Consider the following 22,458-nt stretch of genomic DNA (forward strand, 5'->3'; position numbering starts at 1 on the left):
GAGAGCCTCCTCTTCCTTCAGTCAGCATCAGTTGTTTCTCAGTGTGCCACAGCCGTGTTGCAGAGTGTGTGTGAGTGTTTCGAAGGCATTGTGTCAGTGTGTTAAAGTTGATTTGACACTGAGGCTGTGGACCGGCTGGCTGCAGGGTGTGTATCGTGACCCAAGCGGCTGACCTACGCCTGCGCCCCACGTCTGCCCGTATGCATGTGTCTTTGTGTTCATGTGGGTGCATGTCTGAGTGTGTTTTTGTGTGTGTTTGTGTGTTTGTGTTGTTTGTGGGATGTTGTTTAGCCTGCGGTGAACACTTAGCTCGTGCTGGCTGAGGGTTTGCCAAGAGGTCAGCTTCTGAATGCTACTGACTCAGGGTTACAATTATTGGTTTACTGTGTGTGTGTGTGTGTGTGTGTGTGTGTGTGTGTGTGTGTGTGTGTGTGTGTGTGTGTGTGTGTGTGTGTGTGTGTGTGTGTGTGTGTGTGTGTGTGTGTGTGTGTGTACTGTATATGTGTGTGTGGGTGCAGGGATAGGGGTTGTTGGGGTAGGTTAACATGGATTCACTTTGTCTTAACAGTGATTCTCCTGTAACGTTTGAGCAATAAATTGTATTATTCAACTATTTTAACATCACAGCTCCGGCGGTTGTCTGTCGATCGGCAACAAAGACATTGAGTTCTGAAGATGTTAGATGTTATTTTAGTGAAGTGCCTTTCCAAACCTATCACTGAACTTTCTGCAAACCTGCTGACAGCTGAGTACAACTAATGATAGAAAGATATACTGTGTGTGTGTGCGTGTGTGTGTGTGTGTGTGTGTGTGTGTGTGTGTGTGTGTGTGTGTGTGTGTGTGTGTGTGTGTGTGCGTGCGCGCGCTCAGTGTCCTTATTGGGACAATGTACAATATTAAAAATGCCCAGGTTTAAACTGTTCAATAATGTAATCTGGAATGAAACATAATCAATGACTCTCGGCAAGAGCTGCACACATAAGATTTGATTTGGCCTTGAATGCTGTGAGAGTTGACTTACTTAAGAGTTGACTGACTGGAATTGAAAAACATTCAAGTCTTGAATTAATTAATCATGTTTGGAATATTAAACTGTGAGGCTTACACAGTGAAAGGAAGAGGTCTCATGTGTGGAAAACTAAGATTCAAAGGATCCAAACCCAAATGTGTCTTATGTTTGCCACAAATGACTTAAAACAACTGCTCTGGTCTAAAAATGTCATTTGTGTTACTTTGCCTGTATGGAAAATCAAGTCAAAACACAAAAACAGATCCAAGAGGCATGATGTGTTATCCTTACACAAGTCTATATATATGTATTACCTGCAACTATTTGAAACCATGCATACAACTGTTTGAGTCTACTGCATACATGCTTCTGTTGTCCTTCTTTTCCCACAGCTTTTACATGTAAACCAGGAAGCATTTATTCTTTTTTTTCTAAAGCTGGTAATCTAGAAATGTAGCTTTTCTTTTTTTCCTCTCCAAAAATTCAGTAAATTCTGTAATCAGATTATTGTAATCCAGTTACACATTATGTATTACTCCTCCAGCCTTTGTGTGGGTGTGCAAACAAGCACCGTCCTGTTTTGCATGATTTCTGCGCAAAGTCCATGTTAGAGCGTACAGGTTTGAATTGCATGAGCATCATGTCATTTGCATTACCTTATATTTTAAAAAGTGTGACATGTTCTTTGCATGGCTGCATGAGCTTCAGTGCATGCTGGAAGGTTATCGGTGAGTGGAAAATACAAGTGCTCTTTCTACAGGAGTCGTGTGTTGGAACTTCAAAATGCTGATGAGACACCACCTCCGTTCCTATACATGCTATCCAGGGTGCAGTTTATGGTTGCGCTGAATAGATTATGTAAAACCACCTAACAATTCTAATTTTCACCTCACCAACACTAGTATCTACATGACTCAAGGGTAGAGCAGCAAGTACGTACTTAAGATTGGAACAGACTGCATGAAATCCAATGCAATTTATATGTGACAAAACAGTGAGGCTGAAGCATGCAACTCAATCACAACTCTATTTCTCTCTCAGCTCTAGTTAGGTTAAAATAGTGATTGAAGGTGGAGGGCAGGCAGGGGGAAACTGTCAGGGGGAAATTAGCTGGTAGAAGGACAGGGATGGGGATTTGAGGAGGAGAAAGAGGAGGATGAGGGGGAGGGGAGGCTTACTAATGAGCGGCAAACAACTTTCCTGTTTTCTGCCTCCCCTTCTCATGAAAAGGCCAATTCTTACAGTTGGCTGAAATCTAAGTGATTTCTCCCCCTGCTTCTCCCCTTCTGGGGCCTGTCGCATGTCACTCTCTTCCTCGCTGTCCATTTGTCTCTGGTTTTCTGCTCTGGCGCTCAATGCTGCGTTGGCGTCGTGGTTACTCTGGTAGGTGTGCTTCGTCTGGAGGTCAAGGCTGGCATTAGTCCTGGATGTGAAGGTCAGAGCCAGAAAAAAAGGTGCCTCTGTCTTCTTTAATTCAGTCTTGTGTGATGAACGGTCCATGTCACCCTTCAACAGCCCCCACCCTCTCACCACTCTCCCGTTCTGCAGTGATACAGTTGTAAAGTGTAACCTTGGAGACAGGGGCTAATCATCCATCCCATAGCTACCCTTTCAATCCTTCTCCCTCCACCTCGCTGTCTCTTTACACCTCTCCTCCTCGTTTTCGCCTCCCACCTCCTCTCCACCTTTCCCCTCCTCTTCACCGCAACAGGCTATTTAGGTATTTCATTGGGTTTACTGTATTTTCTCAATTATCTGCCTACCTCTTTACCTCTCCTCCCTCCTTCGCCCCCCTCATCCTCCCCTCTCTTTGTTTGTCCTGTGGAAGGACGTTTGTTTTCCTGTGGGGGTAGAGGGGAATCGACATCGAGAGATGAGTTATTGATTAGAAAGCAGGTTGCAGGGAAGAGGTAATGCGACTCAGAGAGAGAGGAGACAGGAAGCCACGTACAACCTATGACACATCCTGCATACTGTATCAAGGCAGCATACCCACGCATGACGATGTAACATATGTGCAATGTGGTGTGTACACGCTGTTACATGCACGCATGAGGAAAGGTGACACAAATTGTCACTGTTGTGTGCAAATCTTCATTAATGTTTAACTGATTAAGGGATACATGGTGTATGGGAGGGGGGGGGGGGAATCAACATCCCATTAGGCTCTTAAAAAAACTGATTTTGTTTCACTTAAAATGATCACGAATCCTTCATTTCGATTAGCTTGTTTACGGGCTGTCATCAGTGAGAGAAGATCAAAATGACTTTGCAGGTGATTCGATCACCCTTTCATCAAACCAACAGATGATTGACATTCATTGAGATCTCAAAACTAACCATTTTTAGTACATGAACAACCTTAAGTTTGTTTTTTTATAGATTCTGCAAAGTGGAAATCATGACGGCTATTGAGGAAATGTTGGCGACTTTCACCTTAACTATTCCCTTCAATCATTTTCTTTGAGTTGACACACAGGATGCACAGTTGGTAAAATCCTACTTTATTTTAAGAAGAGTGTTCATGTTCTCAGGAGTTCAGATGAGGTTATTTGGTTTCTCAGTTCAAACTCAGAATCCAGGGCTACTGGTTGCTGATTTGTCAGACTCTTAGCTGCCATAATTAATTCTTAGTGGATATTCTCTGGACTATAATGTTCACAAGACAAAACTGAGATCACAAGATTCAGGTCAGCTTTGCAAGGCAATGCGTGTTGATCAAGCTCAAAACAAGGCAGTTTATTTCAATTCCTGGTGGGCAACACAGAGGGGATATGCTTTTCCACCTGACTGTGACACATTTTACAGCACTGTTAAATGCACCATTCTGTAACATAATGAAAAATCTAAACACTTTGGGCCGCGTGTGGCTCACATACATGGGCAGGTATGACTCCAGCAGTTTTGCAGTTAGACAGAGCAGAGAATATGTCATCCCAGGAGAAGGTCAAAAAACCCCAGCAAACAACGCAAGATGTAATTTATAACAAGGATTTACCGAGGGACACTATTTCATGCACAGCTATCCATGAAGAGATGTCTTTTTTTTCCCTGAGAGCAAGCATATTGTTCTGTCAGACACCGGTGGAGGCATCAACGTAACACTAGCCCACGAGCCAATGTGTGTGAGTGTTTGTGCAGTAAAAACGGCTCTTTAAGGAGGTGCCAGAGCATTCTCTGTGCTGCACAGTGTGTGCGGTGTGTTGACTTGTGATATGACGCTATCACAGGCTCCAGTCTGGACCTAGCGATGGGCTCACGTCCATGCATCCATTTCCATAGAGCTCCTCAAATCCTGACATCCGACAGGACTCTAAAAAGGAGATGAGAGCGCTTCAGCCTGCCGGATTGAAGCCTGCTATCTGAGATAATTATCTCTGATATTCAACATTCCAGACTAGAGCAGAACAACCGGGAAACAATCTGTACAAACAAACACGATGCGATTATGAATGCATTACCATCCAGCAGACAGGCAATCAACATGCAATGTCTTGTTGCGCAACCCTGCAGAATCCTGAATCCTCTCAGGTTTCTAACACATCGGAGATGATTGACATGCAAACAGAAGCTGCTTGTATAGAATAGAGTCAGCTCACCCCTCCCACTCTCAACCGCAACTTGCTTTTACTCTTCCCTCTGTGTCTCCTGCTAACATAAAGATGCTGTGTATGTTTCCCCAAGGTGAATTGACTGGCTTGATGGTGCACACCGAGCACTTGTAGTACCTTTTAGGATCCGTGTACTATGCGGCGTGCAACCTTCGCTCGTGCACATGGTCACTGCTGCCACCACTCCCTTCCACCCCTATGCTGCAGCGCTAAACGATTCAAGTAGTTGCGGTAATGACTTGAGGCAAGGAGGCAATGGTTGAGGTGAATCTCTCTCTCTCTCTCTCTCTCTCTCTCTCTCTCTCTTTCTCTCTCTCTCTCAGTCTCATCAGCGTCTTCAATCCATCGATTAGCTACAGAGGAGTACTGACAGGCAGCAGCCACTGCGGTCCTGCAGGGTTGCCTGTGTGCGTTTGTGTGTGTGTGGGTATGTGTGTTTGTGTGTGTGTGTCGGATTGCGAGTGTGAACAACAGATAGGGATACAGACAGCAGACACGGGGGCAGAGCCTGCAGTCGTGCACACCTATGCGAGGGAGTGCGAGAGCCTTATTTACTCCACTACCTGGTTTATTGAGTCAACCCCCTCAGTCAGGCTCTGATGCAGCCGCCTGCCTTCGCCACAACTGTGTGCTAAGGCACCAGACTTTAGAAATGTTTGTGCCAAACTGCAGTTGAGTGCACTTTCTTATACACATGCAAGCGTCGTTGACCATGCAGCGGCACACAACCTCTACACCCGCACCGCACTCACTGGACCTGTTTACGCATGGACCAGTGGCGGCAGCAGTGATGCCTAATGAGACGACATTATTTATAGTCCGCCATGACAGCAGCGGCCTCACCATTAGACTGATAATGAGTCACTGGGATATTGATGGATGCTTGTCTATATTGGTATTCACCAAGGAACTGGTGCCACTTCTCCGGGTTGCTGTGGATACCAACGTTGTCTGCTAAATGACCCAATAATAATAATGATAACAATGACAGCACTATCTGGAGATTGAGTTTTAAAACCACAGGGAGAAGGACGCCGGCCTGAGCCAAGAGTAATGAGGATGGAAAGAGGGCGATACAAATGAAATGAGGGAACTAAATGTGGGATGGAGGAGGGTGGTGGTTGTGGTGGTGTGGGGGGGGGGGGGGGTGTTGTGTTAGGAGTTTGGGTTGGGTGCTGGGGGGCTGGGGTGCAGAGAGAGGGGGGAAACACACAATCGATGATCAGTGAAGTAGCATTAGCATTGTTCACATATCCCCAGCTTCGCCCCCCCCCACACCCAACCACCCCCAGCTCCACACCACCCCCCCCCTTCCTCTTGCGGCCTCTCTTTCTTTCTTGCTGCAGCGTTGCTATGGCGACCGAGAAATGTGGGAATACCTCTGTCCTTCAGAGAGAGAGAGAGAGAGAGAGAGAGAGAGAGAGAGAGAGAGAGCGAGACAGAGTACAAGAGAGAGAAGGAAGAGATGGGATGAGACAAAGGGTGCAAGGAAGGAAGGAAGGAAGGAAGAAAGGGGACAGAAGATGCAGGGGAGCTCGGGGGTGGGGGAGCAGACGTTGCTCACCGGCTGAGCGCACATTAAGAACGTTGTTTAGCCCTTGAAGGAGCAGCTAAAGTATGAAACATTGTGATCTTAAATACTTGTGTACACACATAAACAAATGTGCGTCAGAGTCGGCGCCCCGCTAATGCATTCAGCTCACTTCGCTAGCTCCACTTCCATGAAAGAGAGTTAGTGGAAAGTGTTTTGAGTTTGAGTTTGTGACACACACATTCTCACACACACGCTCTCTGACACACTCTTCTTCTCTTTCGTTTTATCTACCAAACATCTCGCACACATGTCAATCAGTGGCCGTGAAGCCATGCTAACGATGACAACCCATTTAGAATGAAATTCTCTTTTGCTTTTCACTGCGTGTTTACCTCACCTTGCTTACCTCACCTTGTTTACCTTAAATTCTCCCCCTGACCCCCCCCCCCCCTATGTCGTCCGCCCATGTAAGTGAGCAAAGCTAGTGAGGTGTCCTTCCCCCCTTCCCTCCCCCCCACCTCTGTTGCCGCTCTGTTGTCCCCTTTTCCTGCTTCACGCGCACCTTCCTGCCAACCTGCTGCAAAGATCCTCCTCAAATTTATTTTATTGGCAGCTAGCATTTCCATGGAAACATCTCGAAACCATGGCAACTATTTGAACGGAGCCAAACGCTTTCAGAACTGCTGCACTCGCTCGCTCACTCTCCCTCTTTTCTCCCTCTCTCCCTCGTGTTATCTTTACCTTCTCCCTTTTCTCCTTTTCAGCATGGACAATATTGTTGTCGCAGTCAACCTGCACGAGTATGTGTGTGTGTGTGTGTGTGTGTGTGTGTGTGTGTGATTCAGTACATTGTCAACTTGCAACCCAGCATGCCATCACTGCATTTCTGTGCCCTCGTCCACATGCATGGATTTGAACTCTGATTGCTGTGTCAGCCGATTGACTTTAACACACGTGTGTGCATGTCCATGCATGGTGCATCCTCTCCTTGTGCACTCTCTGCAGGAACCAAACATGATTATGGCCTTCTGCCTAATGCCTAAGCCTCCTCTCCTCTTCCACTACTTACCTTGAGCTTGTCCTTTCAAGTGTTTCAGCAGCATGCCTGTCTGTCAAACTTCTGACTCCTCCCCCGGGATGCAGCCTGATGATGTGAAGCGGAGTAAGACTGAACTGACTGGCTGCCTGGGAGTCAAGTCACAGCAGCCCTCTCACGACTAGTCCTGGCAATACTGCAGTTACTGAGGTGGACTCCACACACATCCAGCCAGACGAAGGACTCCACTAAAAATTACAATTTTGCTTTGATTTTAACGCTGCAGTAGGTTAGTGCCTAAATCAAGTGAGACACCTTAGATGTTCCCTATTTGTGCGACGCTGTTTTCATTGTATTTTTAACTAGAACACAGAAAACAAGTGAGTGAGACAATACAAAATGTACATTCATGATGACAATATACACTCAGTTTGGAGGATGTAGCCAAAGGTGCTGTTGAACTGTATTACATTATAGAGAGAGGTGTTTCTGTCATTTAGCCAACCATCACTGATATGTAACCGAGCATTATAGCTTTCATCAAGGAAGGATTTACTGCTGGTCTGTTGTATTAGACTGCATTAGTTTAAGATAGGTAGGATAGCAAAGATCTCATATTTAAAGACAGAAGACAGAAGCCTGTGTCCCAGATATATCCACATTTAGCAGAAAGTGGACCAATTAGGTAAACATGACAGTGATAAGTGAACTTATGCATCATGACACGTCATTTCTGGGTAGATGAAACGGATCAAAACCTACCTCTGGTTTCCATTTGGATCTATGCATACGCCAAAAGCATCTTAAAAGCTAAACCTGCACCCAATTAGTTTGAGAGCCTGAACATGTTTTTCCAGGGAAAGGCAATGCTCACTTTACGATAGCGGAGCATATGAAGCACATCCATTTTGGGTTAAAATTGCTTTCACCACTGACTGGCTAGTCAAACATGCAGTATTCACCGCCTCATTTACCAACTCTGATAGATCCCTCTTCAGATGAAACAGGGAGAGCATGGCCAGAAATAAAGACGCCATAAAGCTTGAGGTTCAGTGTGTGGGATAATGCACTAGAGCTTTTCCAAAAGTAAATATTTGACCATAAGAAGTCCCAGCTTGACTAGACTCCATGAGAACAGTGAGCTGCGTCTGACTTATCATCCAAGAGCTATTAAAAGTTGTTTATTTTAATTTTTTGAGATACATATCAGAGTAGTTTCTTTAACACAGCAGACTTTGAATGTGACAATGTTGACTAAGACAAGAGATGTGAGGAAAACATTTACACAGAAATCCACCCAGCAACGCTTTCTGTTTCTCTTGTGAGCCAAAAAGGGAAAGAAAAGTGCCATAACTGTGAAATTGAATCCTATTTTAGCTCGGTCTGTAATAATTGATATCTCACCACAGCTCTGATGGGACAGCAGGCTTTGATTTTATCTGAAAGATCTAATTGTGAGGCTGTGGTCATACAAGCATAGTGAAACTAATAACATCACTCTCAACACGACACCCGACAGATAAAATCATTTCCATCCTTAATGTTAAAGAAGGAAGTGGAGAGAAATGTCTGCATCTCATTAATGTTGAACTGCCCTTATTGTCTTCATCAAAGAAAGCGATGAAACATAAAGCATTACTCACTATTCTGCTTGAATCAGGACAATCTACGAGTTGTGTTCAGGTTGTCTTCTTTCTCACCTCTCCTTTGAATTTTTTTTTTTTTCTCTGCTTGCATTTTTCCAGCCCTGGATCCCTTAAAATAAAACATTTCCATTTCTTTTCTTTAGCAAGTAAAGTGAAATTAGCGTAATTGTTTTAATGAAAAGACCTCAAGGCATTTCTTTCTCCACCCTGTGAGAGCAGATGAGTCCCTCTCACCTAAAGCGCAAGGCTGTCCCCAAAATCAGAGAGGAAGCAGAAAACAAAAACCACGGAAACAGCAGAAAGAATAGAACAAATAGAACGAAAGAAAATACCGAAAACAATACCCTAAAATAATAATACTATTACTAAACATAATGCAGATGAAAGTACAGCTATATATACAAGTCTATTCCCCAAAGACTTGCTCAGGATTTGCTCAGTGGGGGGAAAAACAATTATAGTGGCATGAAATGAATAAAAGGTATATTCAGTTATCTGAGTCCTTTGAAGATGGGTGAGGACGTATAAGCAAATCTAATTCAACAGCGAGGGTTTTCCGTTGCAGAGGAGCCTATGAGAAAAAAAAATCCCAAAATGCAGAGATTAGTTGGTAGTACTGGCAGTTTCTTCTTCTCTGGGGAGTCTTGTGCGAGTGTGTGTTTGTCTGGGGGAATGGGATCGTAGCGCAGACCGATCCGGTCTGTGAGAAGGCAAACTTCAACAGTTGCAGGATTCCTGGGAGTTAATGATGAGGAGCCAGCAGAGGTGAGGACATTATGATCAAACACACGCAGAGAGAACAAAATGAACACATTCGGGGGGTTGACAAAATAACAGAGGCACCCTAACAACATGTGAATATCAAGCAGCTAATAAGGAGGACGAGTTCTTTGCTGCCTTCAGAGCAGCTCCAGTACTCACTGTGAAGCTTTCATGCGGTTTCTTGGACTGCATGCGTGTGGTGGTGTCTTGGAGCTGCCTTCAAAAGGGGAAGTAAAGGACGAGGGAAGGAGAAATCTTATGATGAAAGTTAAATGATGTTTCCGGTGGAGACAATGCTGTCGTTCCCATAACAAAAATGTCCAAGGCTCATTTATTTTTCTAGAAAAGAACAAATGAAAAATGTTTCACAAGTGTCCTGCAGTGTGCTCCAACGGGCCATCAAGCCTTCTAACGTTTACAGTGAGACAACGTGCCATGAAGCTCAGTATTTCTTGCCTTTCTTTTAAGTGCAATCGTTATACAGCAGTGGTTCCCAACTTTCTTTATCTGATGTGCTCCCACAGCCCTGTCATATGACCAAGTAGCATACCCCTTGATCAACACCACCAGTCACGATCCAAATGTGTTCATTTGAATTGATTTTAACTGGATGATGTTAAACACAATTCAATATATAGGTGAGTAACGGGCCTCATGAGACGTAGTCTTAACATGAACCCCATTGTGTTGTTATTGTGGTTATATAAATGTTATTTATGATGCTGTTAGATTGCTGCTGGACCATCCCGCTAATACAGGTGGTGCCTCCTTTTGTGAGTGAAAACTATTTTTTTGACGGCAGTGAAAATCTGGTTTTTGAAAGGCCTGACGTCAACAAACAAGGGTTGATGCAGAATGTTTCATTCGATGACAACATTTTCAGAATTCAGGAGTTATTAGAAATGTTTGGATCACTAGTGTAGCCTGCTCTTTATCTGCAGAAATACCGGGTTTAAACAGAAAAGAAGCTGTGCAACATTCAAATGTCGATTTAGAATTTGAATGTCAACGTTATGAATGAAGCTTCGAACTACAGCACTGGAAGAGTTTCATATTCTTTTACAGATTAGGAGGGCAGTCTGTTTGCTACTTGTTGCTATCCGTTGATGACAGGTGCTGAATTAATGTTGCCGTTGCACATTGTGAAGGGAGGGTACCGTCTTTTGACCCAATATTAAGGCGCTTTTGTTTATTTCATACAGTATTTTAATTGTCCAATACTCTCAGCCGTTTATTTCAACTGTTCAGCCATTACTTCTAAATTGTTTCTACTTTCTGTCAACTTGATAACGTTGGATTGCAGAAAACAAAGACTCTATGATATACGGATTGGGTCAAAGTGTGTGATTATATATCAAGACAGCTTGGGTCACAGTATATTTACAAAGTCTCACCACGCTATTACCTCATGTAGCTGTGTGTGTGTGTGAGTGTGTGTGTGTGTGTGTGTGTGTGTGTGTGTGTGTGTGTGTGTGTGTGTGTGTGTGTAGACATCATGATGAAGCAGTGTTTGTACCCGAGGCTGCATCTGCCATTTCAAATGGCCTTGTAGTCCTTGTCTGTTACATGACCATGCAGATCAATCATTAGACATAGTGCCAGTGCGTAGTCGCTGTTACAGATCCAGCATCATGTCTCACAGTTGACAACCGATACTGGGCTGAAGGCATTCGTTGGCTTTCTCATATCTTAAGAGAAAGGGAAATGACATCCAAGCAACATCTTTTTCTTAGATGTTGTTTATTATATTATGTTAGCCATCGTTCTTTTCTATTCTGGGGGATTTGTAAAGCACAATATATCGTTTCACTGAGACTTTGCTGTCATTCAGGAGTTAAATATGGAGTCTTTTTTAGGCTGTAGTTGTACCATGCAGCAGCCATCCTTTTAAGTGTCTGTCTTGACCGCTCTTTTTTCTTTAGTGCAGTTTGTCAGTGTGTTGCATATGTTTTTATGATTTGTTTTCAGACACTTTCCTTTCACACTATGCAGATGGATTTACATACACAATATGTGGCTCATTTTTGTGTGCCAACACATTAAACACCTACACACATATGCATGTATGTGTGCACCCACACGTTACTTATGAGACACTTCTGTGGCTATATTTATTCCCTAAACCCGTCTTCTCACCACTACGTAGCAACCCTAAGACTACAAAGGGTTACACTTACTTTTACACAGTCTTCTCCACCCTTTTTTTGTGAAATGAATCTATTCTGAACACAATTTCTGATTCAGCAGACATGTTCATTACAATGAGAGCAATCAATATACTGAATAAGACATGGCTTTGAGAACAGTCTGTAAAGAGTGGGGAGCAGTGAGGAAGAAGGAGCTTTATCTCAAACCCACTTTGCTAAGAATAGTCAGACATGTTACCAGCAGGTCTTATGCTGGGAAGGTTGTGATTTGTCACTAATATGTCTTAGTTTCCATGCAGCATCCAGTTTGGGTACCTCAGCATTGCACCTGCTGAAGCATCCCAGTATCTTTGGCTGATTTCTGGAATTAATTTTTGTTTAGAAAGCGGACTGTAGACTTTGTCCCCCATCTTTTGCAGATATCTTTAAATGACTACAGCACCCAATAACCATTTTAATATCCATAAGGGCATACTAGTATTGCACCTCCAGGTTTAATGGAAATGTTCTAAAGAATATGGTATTTTTTCAGTATCTGCCAAAACAAAACGATGGAGTAAAGCAGTTCTAGTGTCTCAGGGTTGTGTTGATAGAGAGGGATTGTAAGATGGAGAATTGGAATGACAGGAGGCTGCTGTGGTATCAGTAGGGATGGCATTGCACCTGTCATAATAAAGAGGGAACTGATACGGATACAGTCAAACTCTCACCTTTGGTCAGAAGTAGTTATGAAAACAAGAAGATTGTGGTTTAAATGAGTTGCCTTGTTTTGGGATCTTGGCACAGCCTTAGGGACATCATGAGAAGTTCAGATAAATCAAAACTTAAAGAACCTCCACTCTGCTAAAGGAGCTGACTGTGGTGCAGACATCTGGTCCGGATGCCTCGCTGTGGAAGGTTTCCTGGACATGTCCAAATGGGTGGAGACTCCAGATAATATAGAGGACACACTAAAGGGATTATGTGTCCCATGTGGCCAGAGAAATGCCTTGGGAAACATCGGGAACACCAGGAGATGGAGGACGTGGCTGGGGAGACGGACATTGAGGCTAAATTACTTAGCCTGCTTCCCTTGTGACCTGGACTGTGTTAAGTGGAGGGAAAATGGATGATATACTAAAAGAAATGATGGATTCCTAATTCAATTTTTTATAACAACTCTGATTGAATTTCTTTGTAGCAGATTTTTATTAAATTGCAAATCAGTTTGGTTCTAACTTGAAAATATTTACATCTCATGTGATTTTTAATTTGGCTACAGCTTCTGCTTTTTGTTGTACACCTATAAGTGTCTATGGAATCTAAAAAAACACACTTTGTATTTAAATTAATTATTTACAACTATACTTAATTTGGAACTTGAGCTGTGCATCATTGACTTTGTCCCTGGTACTTATCTAATCTACTAATCCCTGTGACCAGCCAACATGTCCTCACTTTGGAGGATTTCCCTTCATACATACAGAAGCTCAACATCGCAGAGTGTAGATAAGGCTGTCTGTTTCTGTCAGCCACATGCAGTCATGAAGTTGTCATTATTGTGAAATGTGAGGGCAGTGCTCTCCTTTAACGCCTCCACCCCCCAGATACATTGTGCTCATTATATGGGTTGTGAGCTCAGGGAGGGTTTGGGCTCTTTAATCAATGAACACAATGACACAGGGTATAAGTCACACTGATGTTCAATAGAGCATGCCATGGCAACAGAAGATGAAGACAAAAGGTCCACGTGCGCATAAGTGTGGTGAAAGGTACAGTACATAGTCAGGATGTTGCTTAAAAGGAGGTGGATGGACATTGTGTTCGGTGCAGAGAAACAGGTGGATGGTCCTGTATGATATGTGTGTGTTGTCCCTCGGTTTCATTTAGTTCTTATACTGTAATTACATGGATGGGACTCACTGCCAGGCTCTTTCCCTCCAGTGCTCTTCCTCTCTCTCTCTCTCTCTCTCTATCTCTTCCTCTCTCACTCCAAGTCTGTGATTTCATGTATAATTAGTTGCATAATTATAGTTCCCTCCATCCTACTGTTTCAGGAGGTCTGTTTCTGTCTGTGCTATCTCTTGTCTTTCTTTTTCTTGAACACACACACACACGCACAGACATAACAGTGCTTGCACCCCACCGATTCTGCCTCCCTCTCGCCCGGTGTTTGTCTTGTGTGTCTCTTTTGTCTCGTCTTCGTCTGAGGCAAGCCTGTTCTAATATTGGAAAGACAGCAAAGCAGATACAGTGTGCAGTAAGAAGCCCACAGTTTACTCCTGGGCTGCCATGCTTTCTCATTAATTATTTATTCAGACATCACAAACTTAAAGAGCCGTAAGGTGTGTCACAGGGAACAAGGGGAAAACAAAATGCTCTATTTTTTTTCTGCTTACTACTTTAAGCTTTCTGTGTCAGGCACACGCAGCATTGCAAACCTGCACATTCTCATGTTTTGAAACTTTAGTAAGGCTCACGGATGATGCCAGTAGATACAATTAGTTTGATTGCTTAGCAACTGAACATCACTTTTGAGAGAGGGAACAGAAGGTAAAGCTCAGGTGGAGTATCGAGGTTGCACGCTGTTTTTCTAAAGAATCTCTTTTTCCCAAAACTTCCATGCAAAGTAGCATGCGGTGTATCTTCAGCGGCGCTTTCATGTGTCAATCAGCAGAGTAACACACCACACTGTGTCTCAGGTTAACTGACAATACGATTAAATCAACACCTCACATAATCCACACACATGCACGCACGCACGCACGCACGCACGCACGCACGCACACACACACTTGCAGAGTCATTTACTGCTCGACAGGGTTCAAAATTTAGGCTTTGTGCTGCACTGCAGGTCTACTGTGCAACCAATCGTGGCCTACTTTCAGGTATCTGGAAGATTTTCCCTGCTTTATCTGGGCATTTACGCCCTCACCCTATTTCAACTCATTTGTATCAACATGCGGCAACGTAAAAGAGCAAATGCAATTTATTATTGAAGTGGAGAATGTTTTAAAGTGAGTTGAGAGTCGGAAGAGTTGGAAGCCTCAGGTTTGGAGCTTGAGTCAGAGATGCATTGGTAATGTGATAGTTCTTAATAACCTGCCACTCACCATTACACCACAGACCCTAATGATGGTCAGTTGTGGTCTTTGTCACTGTGCTCTTACCCCCTCTGCTGGAGAGACAGGAGACCAGGACCTAAATCAGTCAGTGGTGGGACAGGCCTGGAGAGTAAAGTACCCTCACGTCTCCAGAGGAGGGTGATGTATTTATTCTGCAGCCAGGCAACTCCATAAACACACTATCTTATGTGTTAAATCTAAACTTCTGCTTTTCGTCTCCAAGTTGATCTTATTTCAAGTCTTCCTCTGTCAGATGGTGGAGTTAGGGGTGTGTGTGTGTAAAGGAGGACGAGGTCACTTGGGACGGTGGCTGTCTGGGTTGCATTACATCGGTGAGGCTTTAATTTGGTGTGCGAGGCGAGCCGCGGTGGACTCTCCCAGCAGAGACGGTGCTGTGTTTGTTTTGCGGGTGTGTAAATTAGCGGTAATTCGTTTGCTCAGTAATGACGTGGGAGAGCTAATTAGGGCAGTGTTGATGGGTGCATTAATTAGTCTCTAGTGTGTGATGCTAATGAGACCCTGATTCGGAGTGTGTGTTTGTGTTTGCATGTACATGAGTGTAAGCCATGTATCTGTAAAGGCCTACCACTATAGGTCATGCCATGAGGAATGTAGTATGAGAGAATGAGGGAATGGGTGAAGACAGGAAGAGTGATTCTCTGAGTCAACATGTGCGCCCTCTGAGTGTGTGTGCTTGAAGGACGCAGCAGGTCTATATCTGTGTATAAGAACCCCTTTAATCCTGGTGGCTCCATGATGTCGGCCATGCCTGGCTGAATAGTGATCCCTCCACTCAACCATCACAGGGCCGACGGGCCCCGGTTCACACATCACACTCCTAGCTCTACAGCGAAGAGGCGTGCAGCCACTCGGTCACACTGCAGGGGTTTCAGTGCTACAGCTGCATCACAATCATAAATTCATCCCAACCAATAAAAACGTCTCGGACACAAAACAGACACACACAGGGAGCCGTAATGGATGAAAGGCTGTTTTATAAGTGTGTTCAGTGACAGGTCCACTTCACAGATAAGAAGGATCCATCTGTGTGTGGTCACAGAGGGGTAGTGCTACTACACTGCTCGGTGGCTTCTCAGTCAGGATGTGACAAGGTGGCAGCTTGCTGTAAAAATGTATGGCATATTACTGATGTTGCATTCGTCATAGCTGCCGTGATAGGAGGGGGAGGGGGCCGCGGGATTGGCTTTAGAGCCTCGCCAGTGATCTATTCTAATCATATTTTTTCATGACTATCCCGTTATACATAATCCATTACTATTCCTGTTCGACTGTGTCCTCTGCTGTTTCGTGCTGTCGCTCATATCTTCGCCTCCATTCCTTTCTCTTGTACAACTGGGGAGAAAAAGAGAAATTTAAATCAGCATGAGAGGCCAGTAGATCATTCTGTTTAAAGAAACTACAGAACTCAGAGTCATCTGGTGGCTCTGAAACTTTAACTGACAAATACAATGAGGTGATTTATTTTTAGCGCAAGCGGCTAGAATTTCATCTGAAGTTTCACAAGGAGAGATCAGTCAAAGGCTTGAGAAGATGGAGATTTGTCATGCTGAGCTTTATTGAAGACTGTCAGAGAGAGACTTGTTCTGACCCAGGCCAAGCTCTCACTCACTCATTTGAAACTACGGTATTATGGGAAGTGAAGTTCAACATACCTCGAATCTCCAGCTTGCACTCCACCTCGTCTTGCCCGAGATCATTGATGGCCCTGCAGGAGTATTTGCCCCCATCAAACATGCTTGGCCTGCGGATATTCAGAGTCAGCACGCCCTGGTTGTTCTGCATCAGGAACTTGGGGTCTTCACCGATGATCATATTGTTCTTCATCCAAACTATCTTTGGCTGACGAACAGTGTGTTGGAGGATAAGGCAAATTTGGGCGGGATGGAGAGGAGAGGAGAGGAGAGGAGAGGAGAGGAGAGGAGAGGAGGAGGAGGAGGAGGAGGAGGAGGAGGAGGGAGCGTATAAAAAGAGCAAGGAATGTTGGAAGGGGAGGAGGGAAGAGAGCGAGAGGTGAAATTAGGTCAACATTTCAGATTGACAAATCTTTGCCGATTCCGAGGGATAAAAAAAAATGTGTGTTCAAAGATCTTCCTGCTCCACCTCTTGTTCTAGCTTCAGACATAAAAATACACTCCTGCTGCAAAGGTATCAAAATCCTCTCTGACTGTTCTACACTCACAGTTTGACACTCAAAACTTGTACGCTCCCTCTAAAAACACAAAGCATGAAATCTGTGGCAAACCTTTGCAGCAAAGCTATCAGGAGGCGACGCAGGTAAAGTATATGATGGATGGTTGGTGCTGCAGTGTTGTAATGTAAGGTTTGCTCATTTGCAAAATACAGTAGGGACATAATTCACAGGTTTCTATGCTAATATGCAAATATGCAGTATGTTGTATCCCACCCATTGCCTGTATTTGAACAGAAAGACTCTTTTTGAATCTTTATTTTACTCTTACTTTACCCATTGGTTACATGATAATATTTATAAACTAGAAAACACCCACATGTTTCAGATTCTTTTTTTTTTTCAGATTGATCTTTTATATATATTTTTTCTTCTTTATTTTTGATAATCACATTAAAATCCACATATTGATAGACAGGCTTTCTATTCATAAAAGTGAAAGTGATAAGGTGTCTTGAGTATAGACTGTCCTATAGGAGTCAGGAAGTATGTATGCTATAATGACCAGGTATGTTCAACACAAAGATTTAATTGACAAACACTGGAAAAAGATTGTTGGACTAAATGATTCTCTCATTGGGACGGGACAATGATGTATAGGAGTATATTTGCATCTTCTGCGTTTGAAAACCCTAAAACCGGATGCACAGGCTGGAAACTGGCGTTATATATATATATATATATATATATATATATATATATATATATAGAGCAACATTGTTGTTGGTAGCTAAGGGCTAAGTATTTGCAACAACAAGGACACAGGAATGACACACAGACGGGAAGGTAGGGGTGGATACAGGTTAACAACATTTATAATATTGAAACAGAAAGATTAACTGTAGATGGAGAAGAAGATGAATAATTCAATAATTGCTGTAGGGAAGCAGCTTTCCAAGCTGATTAATAATATATGAAAAATAAAAACAAAAGTTTTACTGTTAGGATGTAAATACCTTGGGGTAGCCACGGACAGCACAGCTGATGGCTGTCCTGTAACCTGCGACCACACTTCTGCTGACCAGGGGCGCTGTAAACTTTGGGGAATGGTTCACATCCTTGTCTTTGAAGGGGGGGCGGTTATAGGCCAAACCTGGAGAGGTTGAGAAGTGTTACATGTCGAGGGGAAGAATGCACTGTATTCACCAAACGTTTTCAGTTGTGTTGCCTTCATTAGGGATTTGTCTGAGGCTGTTTCTGGTTTCCTTATATGACGTATGTGACGTTGGAAGAATGCAGAATTTGTTCCCTGGTGTTACAAATTGAAATTCAACCTTTTCACCCATTGATGGGTCAAGATGAAAGATTGAGAATATTCTTAAATTATCGTAACCAATGCTAAATAGTTTTTTTTTCAAGAAAACATTGACGATAAAGGTGTTTTGTTTACTTGTTATGTTTGATGAGTATCCGTCACATCACTGGATCAATGGACAATATACTGTAGAAGGACACCTAAAGAGCCTCAGGCACCACCCTGATGAATGTAGTGAATAAATCACGGCGTACTGAAGAAAGCATTTGTGGCGTGTTTTGATGGTCACGTCTCAATTTAAGCCATAGCAATCAATTTGGTTCGTTTGTGTCACACCTTTAAAGACAAATCTGTTCAAGGATTGTGTAAAACATTGACTGAAATGCTTCATTAGTTGCCAACTGTTGTGTCTTTCTGCCACTTCTGGATTGTTTTCCCTTTCATATCCATTACCACATGCTGCTAAACTAGCAAATTGTTTCAATTTGCAGATTACCATTTGAATCATCGAGACAGGAAACTGACTTTTGTTTCATCATGATGTCAGGTCGGTACTATAATCAACAATCCTCACAGTTTTATAGGCCAGAGTAGAGCTTGGAACACAACAGAGATTGGCTGGTCGGCTGCCAAATGTTCTGGTAGAGTTTGCAAAGGCAACAACACGACAACAGTAGCAGCATTTGGCTGGTGGCGGGTGTTCATTTCCCAGCCTCTTTGCTTTCACAATCTGCGGCCAGTATTAAATCTTATTTAACACTTTATATTTAAATAATCTTTCTGTTTAACATAATCAGTGTGAATTAATTTTACTCTGAAATATGTTGAAGTAATAATGTTGAAGATTTAAATAAATGTCTGTTAAGTCACTATCTATATAACTTATGAGGTTACATAATGGTGACGAGTGTATGGCCCACTGATGAATTACGAACTGGATGTTAGTGGCCACATCCCCGGGGAACACCACGAGCAGACCTCTCTGGGAAGTGAGAAACAGAAACACATCTGTAATTGCCACTTAGCGCCATAGGTGCCGCCAAAGAGAATAAAACTGACGTCTTCGAGACTGGAACTTTAATCGCCGCCAAAACTGAATCTGAACGTTATTGCGGTGTCCTATAGCTCCATGTGTAATATTAATCACAGTTCCAGATGCCTTCCTCCTTTTTGTATTGTGACCTACATACCATAATGCTGACATTATGATTTAACTAAACACAGTGTAGCCAACAGCTCAGTATGCATTAGATGTTTCTTGCCGCGCTCTGCAGGGATTGCATTACCTGTTTTGGTAACAGTGGCGGTGTTCTTGCTGATGCCAGGATCGTCACTGTGGCCACAGATGTTTTCGCTGAACACTCGGAAGGAATACTCGTTCCCCATGACCAGGTCGGACACAGTGCAGTTGGGCCTGCGGTTGTGCTCATAGACCGTGAACCAATCCTGACGTGAGAGACAGAGAGAGAGAGAGAGAGAGAGAGAGAGAGAGAGAGAGAGAGAGAGAGGGAGTGAAACAGAGAGCGGAGAAGCAGAGGTTCAAAGAGGCTTATAGTCGAGGATGAGAGCTTTATAAGCTGAAGAAACTCCCATCCCCAGCATCCATGTTCTTGTGGTCCACCTTCCTGTCGAGCCATACAACATGATGACCATGACAGCACGGTGATGCTTAACATTTACGTGACAAATCTCTTAGCGGCACAACCACCGGATGCTTATGGATGCTGGAAAATAGAAATGATGGAGGTGGCGCCTGTTAACAAGTCTGGTTTTGCTTTTTACTCAAACGCCAATCTGTGCAACAAAACAGAAAAACATGGTGGGACCTGCCAGACGTGTCTCCCCTGCATACCACTAACACTCAGGGGCAAAATCAACATAGCGTACATGGTATACTTGGTATAGTATGAATGTGTTACGTTACAGATTGTAGCTTTAACTTAAACCTGTTTTTGTCTTTTCATTGTTATCTCAATAGGCCGCTTCACGCTAATTTAGGTAAGCAAAGAAAAGACCTTGTGCATGGCCTGTTTCCCGATCAGTCACCTGGACTACTGTGGTTCTCTTGTTAGTGTAAAATGGAGAAAACTATCAAGCCGTGCTGAGCTGATAATCATGACACCAAAACATCAGAAAAGTAATGTAAGGGGGCGTTTTGGATTTGACTCTAAAGATAGAAAAGTCCTGGATAAAGGTAAAGCTGTTTTCTGGCTCAAATGTAAAACTTAAGTGCCTTTCTATAACGTTATCTACATACATACATATCAATGTTAATTCTACACAGAGTTAAGGATTACTTTATATGGACTGCTTCAAAATCCTTTGAACAAATGATCTATTTGTTCACATGTTGGATGTTTGGACTGACCTTGTAATTGGTCAGTGCTAATCAAGCAGATCTTTACCTTAAATTCATTTACTGTTTACCAATGTTGCTCAAGAGCTGCAGACCTCCAATATAAACCTCTCTGTACTCTCCTATACACTTCCCTCCCACCATGCATACCTTAGTCTTCATGTCAGCCTTCTGAATAGTGTAGCCGATAATCTCGCAGTTGCCGTCGTCTTTGGGCGGCTTCCAATCCAGCCCAGCATTGAAACCCCAGACGTCTGTGACATGCACATCAATGGGAGGACCTGGCTTTTCTGGTGGGTTTGTGAGAGAGACAGAGATGGAGTTGGAGGATTTTGTTATATATCTGGTTGAGATAACTAACTCTCTTCCCTGCCTGGGTAGACATGTAAGCAAACTATTAGGCGTAGAGAGAGAGGGAGATAAACTGGAGCAGGAAAGTCCCACAGAGAGAACGAAATCAACATTTGCAGCAGTAGAGATTTGGCAAAGATTGACAGATTAGCAAAGCAAAAGACAAAAGGTTCAAGGCAAGGTGGAGATGCATACATTACTAGAAAAACTGTGTTGACATAGAACTGACAAACTGAAAAATAGTATGCTTTGCCTGCCTGGATTACAGAGCAGAAGAATGCAGTGTGTTTATCATCGATCTTCCTGTGTGGCCTGCACTATACACAGAAGCGCAGTACAGAAATACTGTACAACATAGTAATGTATTTGTCATTAATCTTGCTCTGCGTGTTCTCATCTGTGGAGTACAGTACAAACAGCAAGCAGCGCTACTATTTTTGCCCTGTTAATCCTTCGTGTACTGTCTCCTGCTGACTGATCAGCTGAGGGGGGGGTGCTGATCAGAGGAGATGCAGCCTCTCATTAGCTCAACCTTCTCATCAGAGGAAGTGACAGAGTAGCCCTCAAAATCCAAGCATAATCCCAGTCTACACGCAAATAATCCCAGCGGAGCCCCACAAAATAATCCACCCAACACCCTGACCCGGGGAGACGAGCTGTAAAATGAGGAATGAGCTGGCGGCCACAGTGGCAGTGCAGGAGCCAGGATTATACGAGAGAGAGGAATCAGTTCTTTGATGATTCGCTACTTTGAGTCACAGATCCCTGGGAGTATGAAATTAGGAATTACCATCAAATTTGAAAAAAGTTTTGACAGGTCACAGATTTGGGCTCAAGCCATCATCCTCTTTCAAACAGGTTATTAACCGTGTACCTTGTGAAGTATGAGCCGCGCATGGTGTGTTAATGTTAATGGGAGTACACGCAACAGGAGTTTGCGATTTAGAAATGTTGGCGCCATGACGGTACTGACCTACAACCTGGATGTCTATGTCCCCGCTGTCCGACATGTTCTCAACTTGAACGGACAGTGTGTACTTTCCGGAGTGGGCTCTCTCAGATGAGCGGATGAAGAGGATGGAGTCCACGTCACTGGTACGAGTTCCTACTGTGTTGTCCTCCAGGAGAACGCCATCTTTGTACCAGGTCACGACAGGGCGAGGTTTACCCTGCAGTTAGAGTAATGAAAGGGAATCGAAATAAAGTACTGTTAGATATATTTCTTGGGGATTAAAGAAAGTAAAATAATCTGTGAAATAGCAGAATAACCTGCTGCGACACTGTATAACTGTCCGTTGGCTTATCAAGGGAACATGCAAGTCAATCTTGGAAAACATTCTCCTAAAGGTTTTCAAATGTGGGCTTTTTCTTTGTCATTATAAATATTTGTATTTATTCTAGGTAAACCACAGAGCGTTGAGAGGGATCTTTTCTCCCA

At 43.4% G+C, this 22,458-nt stretch overlaps 1 protein-coding gene across 1 annotated transcript in view; it reads right to left on the reverse strand.

Annotated features, from left to right (window-relative positions):
- Positions 1 to 15,844: 15,844 nt before the first annotated feature.
- The window catches only part of mybpc2a (myosin binding protein Ca), a 31,221-nt gene continuing 24,607 nt past the window's right edge, over positions 15,845 to 22,458 (reverse strand). Inside the window, exons 23-28 of the mRNA XM_029437256.1 lie at positions 21,994 to 22,189; positions 20,820 to 20,959; positions 19,600 to 19,759; positions 18,015 to 18,151; positions 16,523 to 16,709; positions 15,845 to 16,202 (exon numbers count right to left, since the gene is read on the reverse strand). Coding sequence (XP_029293116.1) covers positions 16,168 to 16,202; positions 16,523 to 16,709; positions 18,015 to 18,151; positions 19,600 to 19,759; positions 20,820 to 20,959; positions 21,994 to 22,189 — 855 coding nt within the window. The 3' untranslated portion in view covers positions 15,845 to 16,167. The remainder of the gene's footprint in view (positions 16,203 to 16,522; positions 16,710 to 18,014; positions 18,152 to 19,599; positions 19,760 to 20,819; positions 20,960 to 21,993; positions 22,190 to 22,458) is intronic.

The sequence above is a fragment of the Cottoperca gobio genome, chromosome 8 (genome assembly GCF_900634415.1).
Source record: "Cottoperca gobio chromosome 8, fCotGob3.1, whole genome shotgun sequence".
Lineage (NCBI taxonomy): Eukaryota > Metazoa > Chordata > Actinopteri > Perciformes > Bovichtidae > Cottoperca > Cottoperca gobio.